At 39.5% G+C, this 12511-nt stretch overlaps 1 protein-coding gene across 1 annotated transcript; it reads right to left on the reverse strand.

Moving 5' to 3' along the window:
- Positions 9408-10510, reverse strand: LOC107611437. The gene is made up of 2 exons (XM_016313361.1): positions 10061-10510; positions 9408-9983 (listed from the first exon to the last, which is right to left on the reverse strand). The coding sequence occupies exons 1-2, from the start codon at positions 10508-10510 to the stop codon at positions 9408-9410; spliced, it is 1026 nt and encodes a 341-aa protein (XP_016168847.1).

Consider the following 12511-nt stretch of genomic DNA (forward strand, 5'->3'; position numbering starts at 1 on the left):
CCTTGGCCATTTGCAAGATGGGGACTCGACCTCCTTGGACCCTTCCCCCAAGGATCAGGACAGGTCAAGTTCCTCATCGTTGGGGTAGACTATTTTACAAAGTGGATCGAGGCAGAGCCCCTAGCTAAAGCCACCGCTCAAAGAAGTAGAAAATTCCTATATAGAAACATTGTCACAAGGTTTGGGGTTCCATACTCCATCACCACAGACAATGGCACTCAGTTTACAGACACAGGCTTCAGAAAATTGGTGGCCGACTTGAAAATAAAGCACCAATTCACATCTGTAGAACACCCCCAGGCTAATGGACAAGCAGAAGCTGCCAACAAAGTCATACTGACTGGGTTAAAATGGAGATTACAGGACACGAAGGGAGCCTAGGCTGAAGAGCTCCCACAAGTCCTATGGGCATATCGGACAACTCCACACTCTACCACATTGGAATCACCTTTTCGACTAGCTTATAGAATGGAGGCAATGATCCCAGTGGAGGTCGAAGAAGGATCGCCCAGAGTGATCCACTACAGTGAAGAGGCCAACTCCCAACTTCAAAGGGAAGAACTCGACCTACATCCAGAAATCCGAGAAAGAGCTCGGATCAAGGAAGAGGCGTTAAAACGTCGAATGACCTCAAGATACAATCAGAAGGTAGTACAGCAAAGCTTTGCCAACAACGACCTCATCTTAATTCGAAATGATATTGGAACAAGTCGATCGGGAGAGGGAAAGCTGGCAGCAAACTGGAAAGGACCCTACCGAGTCGTAGAAGTACTCGGAAAGGGCTACTACAGGCTGACCAAACTCGAAGGGCGAGAGCTTCCAAGGTCATGGCACGCCTGCAACTTAAGAAGGTATTACAGTTAGGAGGTAATAAAGATCTTAGGATGATGTGCACTCTTTTTCCTGAAAAAGGTTTTTTAACGAGGCACCGAGCCAAGATCCATCAACTACCTGACTTAGAGGGATAAAACGCCCACATGTATATATTTGCATATCCTTTATTTTGAATAAAGTTTTTTAGATTTTCTACAAATCCTCTTATCAAGACGCATTAATCTGAAACGCAAAAAAATTCATCGCCCGATTACAAAGCTACAGATCGGCAGAAAGTGAAAATCAAATTCACTACTCGATCACAATAAAGACCAACGAAGATGAAAACCAAATTCATCAAAAGGTCGACCAAACGAGGATCAAACTCAATTTCTACAAAATCGGCAAAGATGAAAAGCGGCAAAAACAGAATAATGCAAGAAGTTATCAAAAGTGATCCATAGGAAAGGACCTGACGAGGTCCTAATGAAAATGGGTTGCTAAAAATAACTTAAAGACGGACCGACGTAAAGAAGTCGGACCAGTCGACCACAATAACCAAAGTTATAAAAAGTAATCACTAGAAAGAGGCCTGGCCAGCCCTAAAAAACAGGATTACTAGAAATAACTTAGAAGGGACCGACATGATGAAGTCGGCCCAACAAAATCACAGTTATAAAAGTAATCCATAAAAGAAACCTGAAAAGGGTCCAAATGAAATGGATTACTAGAAATAACTTAGAAGGGACCAACATGATGAAGTCGGCCCAACAAAATCAAAAAGTTATAAAAAGTAATTCCTAAAAAGAGATCTGACAAAGGTCCAAATAAAATGGATTACTAAAAATAACTTAGAAGGGATTGGCATGAGGAAGTCAGCCCAAACAAACCTACGAAGTTATAAAAAGTAATCCATAAAAAAGACCTAAATAAAATGGATTAGTAGAAATAACTTTAGACAAACCGAGATGAAGAAGTCGGACCAAAACTACAGAAGTATAAGAAGTAAACCTCAAAGGATTACTAAAATTAATTCAAAGACATCGATCGACAGAAGATATGCGCCACAAGGGACTCCAAATTGGACCCAGAAAGTCTACAAGTATTAAAGTACAAAGGCAACCAAAGGAGGTCGGAAAACAAGATTCCAACACCCTAAAGAATGCTAAAGCAAGCAATCGACAAGCATATCGCAAAAAACAAGATTACTATGATAAACAGACTGAAGAGGCCACTTGAAGCCGACCCCAAGAGCTCGAGAAACTACTTTGTTTTTTCAAAATAAGGTTGCTAAAGGAAAAGCAACTAAAGTATCCAAAGTCGGACAAACCACCAATTACAGAAATAAAAGTTTAAAAAGGCCACAGACCGGGCTGTTTATAATATGTCAAAGAAAAATTATAAATGATCCAAAGACTTCCCAGTAGCAACATCTCAAGGAGAAGGAGGACGAGTCTGAAGCAGTACCGCATCTACCGTCCCATCATCTCGGTTCAGGATCTGGATGTCAGGATCGGACTCGGGCTGACCGACTTCAGCTGCTGGAGTTGAGGAAGGCGGGACAACAGAGGCTTTGGCAGATGGTACAGGAGGAGGGTCGACCTCATCATCATCATCATCAGGGTCATCAGGGACAATCTTACCATCTCTTACAATGTTGTCCAGGCTAAAAAGGGTTAAGTCAAGCTCGGGCGCAAGAACTCGAACCTGATCCTTCAAATTCTCGTAAGCAGCATTCACACTGCCGACGAGATGACCCTGGAGTTCGGCATAATCAGCCCGAGCTGATTCTAAACTCTCCCTAAGGTCCATCACCTCCCTATAAGTAAAGACATAGCTCTCCTTATGCTTCAGCTCCATATCCTCAGCCAACTTTGCAGAAGCCACAACAGCAATAGCCCGAGTCTTCTCACCCCTCAACTCCTTTTCCAGCTTCTCCACCTTCACCTCAAGCTCCTCCTTCAAACCCTTAATCCGGTCGAACTCTGATTTGGCCTCTTCCATAAAAGCTTTGGTTGCATGAATTGGAAGATCTTGAGCAGTCCGATATAAAGCTGCTCCCATATGAGCCATATTAATACTACTCCGAGTGATGAAATCCAAATGGCGAAGAAGGGAGACATCGTCAGTAGGAATAACACCGTAAGGAGCAATCTGTTGATCAACAAAACCAACAGCATCGAAGTCGGGAGCATCCAAATTAAAAGGTTCCACAGTCCTTTGTCTTTTGGGAAAAGGGCTGGCAGAGGGAGAAGAGGTAGCAGTAGAAGTCTGGAGGGGATCAACTAAACGGACCTGAGGCGTAGGAATCATCTTCCTCGGCCCAGCAGTATTCAAAACAGGCTTCTTGGGAGGAACCTGGGAAGATCCTTCCCCAGCAACTTTAACCGAGATGTGCTGTGCTGCTGTAGCTTTTCTCGCCTTCTTAAAGGCCTTCATAGATTCGTTATTTTTTATCATCTCTGAAAATACACAAGAAACCAAGTTATAAACTGGAAGGAAAAGGAAGGAGCTCAACAAAATAAACAAGTACGACAAATATAAAGGAAGTCGACCCCTACCCAGTTCAGCTCGGAGAAGCAAAGGATTTCCTAAAAATTTATTAGTATCAAGATGGGGAGGCTGCCCCCAGTTCTCCTCCAACATAGTTACAAAAGCTTGCTCAATTTTATCCAACATCTCCCAAGTGTACCTAGATACCACTACATTCCTTTGTCATTCTAAAGGAAAGATGGGCTCGCCATTCTCATCCAAAAAGAAAGGTCGAGCTCCTTCAACAGCTCGGACCTTAAAAAAGTAATTCTTAAAATCCCTAAAAGACTCATCATACATAGAAAAAATTTTGTGTCCTTGGGCAGACCTGAAAGAAATCCAAGAAGCTTTCTTTTTGGTAGTCCCAGGTTTGGTCAACACAAAGAGATAAAAGAAGAGAGTTTGAGAAGGTTTTACATCAAATTCTTGACAAAGCAACTGAAAGATCTTGATAAAGCCCCACGAGTTTGGATGAAGCTGGGATGGAGCTACGTTACACGACCACAACAGGTCGGTCTCAAAGGGGGTGAAAGGAAGGGTGATGTTCATTTGGCTAAAAAAAAAGTCGTACACATAAAAGAAGGGGCACTCTCCCTGGGTCAGAACAAGGAAGCAAACCCTTTCATCAGAATCAGGTGCTACCAGTTCATAGTTGTTCTCCTGATCTCTACTACTACAGATTTGATGATGTTTTCTAAGCTCCGCACAGAATTCAGAATTAACTACAGAAACACACATCAGGACAAGGGAGTCCAGCCAGTCGGACATACCCTCAGGAACCTTGGAAGACGTCTCGACAATATTTTTGCGAGAAGACATGGTCAACTAGTCCTATAGCCAGAAAAAGAAGATGGATTACTCACCAAAACAGCTCGGGCAAAAAGAAATCAGCTCGGACAAAACATGACTCAAGCATACAAACAATAAAAGGAAAACCCCAGGACATACACCAAGGTCCAGGGGCATCCTTTGGAGGCAAGGACAGAGTAAGGACTCAGAAAAAAGTCTACAAGGCTACATCCCAATAAAACTCTCAGCAAAGAAAAATAATCCCCTTCCAAACAAGCAACGACACGAGAAGAAAATCAAAGCAAGCCATCAGAAAATCCCTATCTCCTACAAATTTATCAACAAAGAAAACTACCAACATGGCGAAAGTCATCAAAGGAGCAATCTTTTTTAGAAACAAGCATATTCATAAGCCTCAGTAACGACATGCAGTTCATATCAAAGGACACAAACTGGAAACAATAAACGGCACGCAAAAACCCTAAATGCAGAAGGATCATTCAAAATCAAAGACACTCCCAAAGCACACATTATAGTAATAGGCAGATGCACGACAAACACAGAAAAGATTCAAGCTTTTTAACACGAAACCAAGCAAGATCAAAACTTTTCAAAAATGTGGGAAGAAAGAAGAAGAAAAGAGGACCAACCTGTAAAAGTAAGAAAGGCGATGAAGACGGACGGCGAGCCCACACCAACAACCACTCCAAGGAAGGCACGAAGACGTGAAAACTTGGGGGCCAGAGAACGAAGAGAAAAATAAAACAGAAAGGGGGAAGTTACAACGAGCAAAGAGAAAGAAGAAACAGAAAGGAGAAAGTTTTGGTGAAATTCAAAATGAAATGAAAAAGCGGGAGGAAAAGGAAACAGAACATTAAAAGAATTAATGGGGCATTAAAAGCCATCACACGTTCCCAAGGTAAAGAACGCGCGTTTCCAAAAAAATTAAAGAAGAAGAAAGAAAAACGTTCTGCATTCAAAAAGGAAACTCTACAAGAAAGAAATCGACGATGCTCGAGCTCGGCTTCTCCAGAGAAAGATTGAAGTCCTAAAACTAAGGACTCGACTTCAAAAGGAAGACCACACTCGAGCAGGGGTACTGTTCATACCCTGGGTCGAGATGTCCGACCCGGGATGATCAAACGACAAGCCAACCAACCTCTTCAGGTCAGGAACATCCGACCTCTTCTCCAAGAGCTCGGCCAAATCACTACAGAGGCCCAAGAAGGCCCAAACAGAGGAACATGACCCAAATCTAAAGGCAACCCAAGCCTATAGAGGTAAGGGTAGTTCCCTTGAAGATAAGATGACTTCACTCAAAAAGATAAGATAAGATAAGATAAGATAACTATCTTATCTCCAAAGAAGTCGCTCCTCACCATTATAAATACAATGGCGTACCCAGGTATAACTCATACTCTGATTCTACTAAAAACCTGCTTAATACCCTTGCTAACTTAAGCATCGGAGTCCCTTGCATGTACCACCACCCTCCGGTGGAAAAGGATCAGCATCACCACCAGTCCAACAAATTGGACGCGATAGCTCCAGCTACCACTTACAAGCCAGACACGTCAGCACAGAAGATCTCGTCCGAGATCGACCTATAGTTTCAGGTAACCCTCGGAACACAACTTATCAACAATCTTAGTAATATCCACAATCAATCAGACTCAATATCTTATTTCAAAAATTATTCTTGGCCCATTTACTTTCAAATAACAAACGTGTTCAGTTCACATCTTGCCAAGAATCACTTTTCTCAAATCAACTTTCTTTTCAAAAGAGAGCTACTTTTCGCAACATCTTTCCAAAACTTCCAAACAACTTTAAAATCATGCCAAATTCAAAATCTCTTCCGAAAGACTCAAAATCATTCATTCTAAATCAGAACTTGGTCATAAAATTTCTCGGCAAAGTTTCAAGACTTTAGGAGAGAATAACCTAACTCATTTCTTTAATTTCATTAAAAACCTCTAAAAACTTAGCTTCTTGGTTTGAATAAATAAAATAGAATTTAAACCAAAACTAAGTCACGTATCCAAATATTTCGAATTAATTTCAAAACCAACTTACTTAAACTAAAACCAAATCATTTAAACTGAAATCCAACTTCAATTTCATTCTAAAATCAGTAGTGTTTCCAAAGGGCTCAGAAATTGTTTTAGTTTTGCTAAATCAAAATTTCAAAGAATACTTTAAACTTTTACTAAAACGTCGTCAAGTGAAATTAGTTAATCGAAATTCAATTTTTCTTAAAATCCACTAAAACTTCTCCAGATCTGTTTACTTAAATCAAATTCCAAAACATAAGAATTTTCATCTTTGAATCGACTTTAAAAAATAATTCTTTTCTCAAATAAATCACATCCAAAATATAATAATTTTCTTAATAAAATAAGTTCAAACATAATTCATTTATCAATAATTTAATTCAAAGCATAATTCATTATTTTCAAAATAATGCTTCAAATAAAGTCTCAGATTTTTATAAAAATTTCGGCAGCACCTCCCCTAAAACATGGACTTTGCCACCCTTTTCGAGTCCCAACCAAACCAATCCTCAATCCTTTCCTACGAGTTCAAGACCAAATCAGTTTTCAATAAAACAAAATTCAGACTTTCAGACTATCAAAATCATTTCAAATCAACCAATCCAAAAATCTCCAATTTAACAAAATCAGTCAATAGTAAAATCAAACAGACAACTATATTCATCCAAGACAAACCAGACAATTCATAAGACTTACATAATCACCAGAAAAGCATTTTGTTCATCATATCAATTTATAACAATTCCAATTTAAAATAAATTAGATTTTATTAAAAGCCCCTACCTCGACTCGTCGAAACTATAACCCAAACGTGTCAACGGAACCTTTTCTCTCAACCTGAAACCAACGGCAACCACAATCTCAGTCCCTAACCACTCTCGCGGCAACCACAGTAACTTAAAAGTGACATGCAATGCTCAGAACATGACCCTACGTTACCAAAACCTCAGAGTTTATAACCAACCATAACAGAATACTAACGTAGGGGTTTTCAAAACATTAACACTTACTGTAATAAGAAAATGAAATAGCAGCAGTCACTGAACCGGTTTAGCGGTAGCCCTGACAGCCACCTCGAGCAGCAGCGGTGACCAAAACTACGGTGACGGTGACTGTAACAAACATGCAGTGATAATAAAGCTCCCGGAAACTCAAAGTAAAAGAAAACCAACTTAAAACCCTTACCGGCAGTGGATCTCAGTGGCGGCAGCGGCGTTCTCTGGCAGTAGAGGCTCGGCCAGAAGCTTCGGCAGCGGCGGATCTGGTGGCAGTTCGGACAAAGACGGCGCCGGCGACACGAAAGGCGATTGGGCATGGCGGCTGCCCTGGTCGCGGCCCTCCCTTCCAGGTTCTCTCCCTCACTTGCGAATCCTCTCTCTCTTCCCGTGCCTCTGCTTGATGGTGACAGACTCAGAGGTGGCGGCGACGACACGCACAATAGCAGTTTGCAATGATGACAATGGCGGCGCTGGCTTAGCAGCAAGGATGGCGGCAACAACTGGGACCCACAGAGACGACGATAGACGTGGGGGCAGGGGCGTCTTCTCCTTCCTCGTGCACGTTCTCTGCTCGCTGACGATGGCAAGGGGACCCAACAGCGGGGACGGTGCGACAACTCCTCCCCCTCCACTGGCGCCCTCTCCCCTCTCGAATCTCCCTCTTCCCCCTTTCCCAAATTCCCTTTCTTTCTTCTTTCTTTTCCTTTTGCAGCAGCTGCTGCTGGGTGTTGTGTGTGTATGTTAGTGCTGAGTTTAGGTGGCTAGGGTTTCACTTAGGAAAAGGAAAAATGTGTGTTAATTAGGGTTAGGGTTTCAATTTGGAGATTTTTGGGTTTGCTTTGAAATCTAATTAAATCCTTAAAATTACTTTAAAACATTATTTGTTTTATCAAAATACTAATTGGTTTTCAATCAAATACTCTAACTGAAAATATAAGATAATATAATTAATTTCCTTTATTCCCAAGACATAAGTTTTAAATTGTAAAAATATTAATTATTTAGCCAAAATCATATAAAATTCTTATTATTATTCTTATTATTTGTCAACTACTAACTTTAAAATTTTAAATTAAAAAATAACTCAATAATTATAAAATTAGATGAAATCCTAATTTAAATAGCTAAACCTCATTATTTTTGGATTTCTAACTCTTTAAATTGTAAATAGAAAAATAATCCATAATTATAGAGTTTCGATATTAATTTATTTCAAATCCAATTAATCAAAACTGCCTTTAATTATCTTCAATAAAATAATTTCTGAAATTAAAACTGTAAATAAATACATAATTTGAATATAGTTCATAATAACACTTTTCAAAAGTCCTGGGTCTTACAATGCATTTTACTACTTCTTTTTCTTTTGAATTTTTCTTTAAGCTCAGTGAGCGATACATGAGATATCTTTTCAGACAAGCATAAAATATCAAAATAAATAACTAAACTAGAAAGCAATAAAATACTACTGATGATCATGCAAAGACTCAAACAGATAACAGGGAATAAGATAAAGCACTGAAAAACAGAAAACAAATAAGGCAAAAGATAATAAAACTCAACCATCTCAGTCATGGTGGTTGTTGCTCCCTCCTCAGGCTGTGCTCTTCCATGAAGATGATTCACCTCCCTTTGGTGCCATTGATGATAATATAAACCGAGAGCTCGCTCTGCAACACCAAACTTAAAAACTTTGCTTGTCCCCAAGAAAAGAAAATTGAAAATGGAGAGGGACATGAAGAGAATACAGATGAGTAAAAATAATGCAAAAGAAGATAAGAGTGATAGAAGGGGAAGAAGAATTTAAATTTAAAACCTTTTTTTTTTTCGAAAAAGGAACGACCTCCTGGCGCGCCCCAAGGGGGGTGGCAAAAACTTATGAAAACGCCCATGTTGAGCATTAAACGTCCAAGTCAATGCACCCTTCCTGGCATTTAACGCCATCTCTTCTACCCCGTTTCTGGCACTAAACGCCCTCCCTGGAGTTTAGCACCTAAGTCTAGTCTTCTCCAGGGCATTCTGTTCTTCACTCTGAGTCCTTCTGTCCCTGTTCAAAGCACTGTGCATGATCACAAACTAGATTAAACCTAGGAAAACTATGGAAATCAATAAAAAATAAAATCAAACTAAAATAAAACTGAAATAAACTTAAGGATACTTATGGTTGGGTTGCCTCCCAACAAGCGCTTCTTTACCGTCACTAGCTTAACGGTCAACTCCTCTAAGGAGGAAGATAGTCATAGAGGCTTAAATCCTCACCCCTCATTGTGAACTTCTTTCCTGTGTTGTCATGAATCAGCTCAGTATGCTCAAAGGACAGGATCCTGTTCATAGTATGAGGTAGGACTAGACTTCTAGCAAACACCACTTTCATCCCAGGTGAGAAATCTTCAGTGAAAATCTTCTTGTTCCTCCAGCCCTTAGGTACCTTTTTCTTAGAACCTCTTTCCTCCTTGGTGGGTGGTGAATGCCCAACACCAAACTTAGGTTTGATGTCAGGGAAGACTGTATGTCTTTTCACCAAGTGAGAAGGCTTAAGCACTGAATTCTGTATGCAAGTAGCTTCTTTGTCAGAGAGTGGTGAAAGTTTAAAAACGTTGAAAATCATGTAGTCCTCATGTAACCTCAGCACCATTTCACCTCTCTCAACATTTATCAAGGCTCTCCCAGTAGCTAGGAATGGTCTTCCTAGGATGATAGAGTCATCTGTATCCTCTTCCATATCAAGCATCACAAAATCTGCGGGGAGGAATAGCTCTCCAGCCTTGACAGGTACATTCTCAACTAGCCCATATGCCTGCCTCAAGGACTGTCAGCTATTTTTAGGGTTATCCTTATTTCTTGTGCTTCTTGGATTCCCTGTTTCTTCATTACAGACAGAGGCATCAGATTTATACTTGAGCCAAGGTCACACAGTGCTTTCTCAAAAGTAATAGTCCCACTAGTATAAGGGATAAAAAAGCTTCCAAGATCAGGCATCTTCTTGGGTAGCTTCCTCTGAATCAGTGCACTGTATTCCTTAGTCAAGACTACAGTTTCATCTCCATTCAAGGCCTTCTTCTCAGAAAGAAAGCCTTTCATGACTGCCATGTAGGGAGGCATCTTCTCCAACACCTCAGAAAAAGGAATATTAATGTGTAATTTTTTACAGATTTCCAAGAATTGAGTGAATTGCTCATCCTTGGTCTCCTTTTGAAGCTTCTGAGGGTGTGGTACTTCAGGCTCTTGTGCCACCAGTGGGGCGTGTAACAATATGCTTCCCACCTTTTCTCGAGTCTTTTCTTCCTCTGACTCCTTAGCAACATGTGTTTCCTCCTTTTTCATGGATTCAGTATCCACTATGATAGCCTTGCACTCTTCTCTTGGGGTAGGCACTGTGTTACTAGGAAGGGTGAAGGGTCTCTAATGCACCACTATTTCGTGGTACATTTTGTACTTCATTGAGTGGATTTTATCCACTAAACTCACACTTATTCATATAATTCGCATGTTTTACATTTTCCTTCCTAATTCTATGCTATGATTGAAAACATGCTTCTGTAGCCTTAAATTACTAATTTTAATTCTCTCTTATTACCATTCGATGCCGTGATATATGTGTTAAGTATTTTCAGGGTTTATAGGGAAGGAATGGCTTAGAGGATGGAAATGAAGCATGCAAAAGTGGAAAAAATACAAGAAATTGAAGGAATTGCTGAGTTGTCAAGCCTGACTTCTTCGTACTAAATCGATCATAACCTGAGCTACAGAGGTCCAAGTGAGACGGTTTTAGTTGCGTTAGAAAGCTAACATCTGGGGTTTTGAAATGATATACAATTTGCCATAGTTTCCATGCTGTTAGGCAATACACACGCATGGATCACGCATACGCGTGACCTTGCGAAAGTTCAATCGACGCGTACACGTGGGCGTGCACGTGACAAAGCCACGTGCTGGACGTATCAAAAATCGCTAGGGGCAATTTCTGGGCTGTTTTTGGCACAGTTTCAAGCCCGAAATACACAGATTAGAGGCTGCAGAGTGGGGGAATCATCTAATCATTCATTCACACAACTTTCATACACATAATTTTAGGTTTTAAATGTAGTTCTCTAGAGAGAGAGGCTCTCTCCTCTCTCTAGGTTTTAGGATTCTTAGTTTATTCCTATTTAATTTTTGAATTCTATCTTATTTCAATTTAGTTTCTCTTCTACTCTTATTTGTTCTAGCATTCTAGTTTAATTGTTTCCTTTGTTGATTACTTTATGTTGCCATTTGGTTTATGAATTTTCTTGTTAGATTTGATTTCTCTATTTAATGCAATTTGAGGTATTTCATATTTATGATCACTTTCTTTAATTTGTGTTATTGATTCTTGCAATTGGTTATTTAGATTTTATTATCTCTTATTGTTTTTCTATGCTTTTATGTTGTGCCTTCCAAGTGTTTGATAAAATGCTTGGGAGGATTTTAAGTTAGATTTTTATATTCTTGGCTTTGGCTGAGTAATTAGAGATTCTTGAGTTATCAAACTCCTTTGCTGATTGATAATTGAAAGTTGCTAGTTGATGTGGATCCCTCTAAAGCTAGTCTTTCCTTAGGAGTTGACTAGGACTTGAGGAATCAAATTGATTCATCCACTTGACTTTCCTTCATAGTTAGAGGTTAACTAAGTGGGAGCAATAGAAAATTGATGTCACAATTGATAAGGATAGCTAGGATAGGACTTCTAATTCTCATACCTTGCCAAGAGCTTTATTAGCTATTAGTTTAATTCCTGTAATTTACTTTTCTTGTTCCTTATTCAAAACCCCAAAAAGATATAATCTCATAACCAATTATAAGTACACTTCCCTGCAATTCCTTGAGAGACGACCTGAGGTTTGAATACTTCGGTTATTATTTTTAGGGGTTTGTTACTTGTGACAACCAAATTTTTGTATGAAATGATTCTTTGTTGGTTTAGAAACTATACCTTCAACGAGATTTTATTGAGGAATTCTAAATCGTCAAAAATTCGTTCATCAAAATGGTGTCGTTGCCGGGAAATTGCAAATATGTGCCTTATTATTGGTTAATGTGAATATTGTGAATAAATTTGCTTTTTTGTTTCTTTGTTAGTTGTTTCTAGTTTTAGGATTTTAGTTTCATTATTCCTTATTTGTTTTTGTGTTTTTATTTTCTCTTGATACTATGAATTCTCATCCCTTTGGCTACGAGTTTGGTTCAAATTATGTTGTAGGGAATGGAAGCCATAATGGGAACATGCATCAAGGTTGGAACAATCAAAGATGGGAGGAGCCACAAGGATTTGATCAACCCTCTTGGCAACAACCCCCTCCAATG

This window comes from Arachis ipaensis, chromosome B08, assembly GCF_000816755.2.
Source record: "Arachis ipaensis cultivar K30076 chromosome B08, Araip1.1, whole genome shotgun sequence".
NCBI classification, from domain to species: Eukaryota; Viridiplantae; Streptophyta; class Magnoliopsida; order Fabales; family Fabaceae; genus Arachis; species Arachis ipaensis.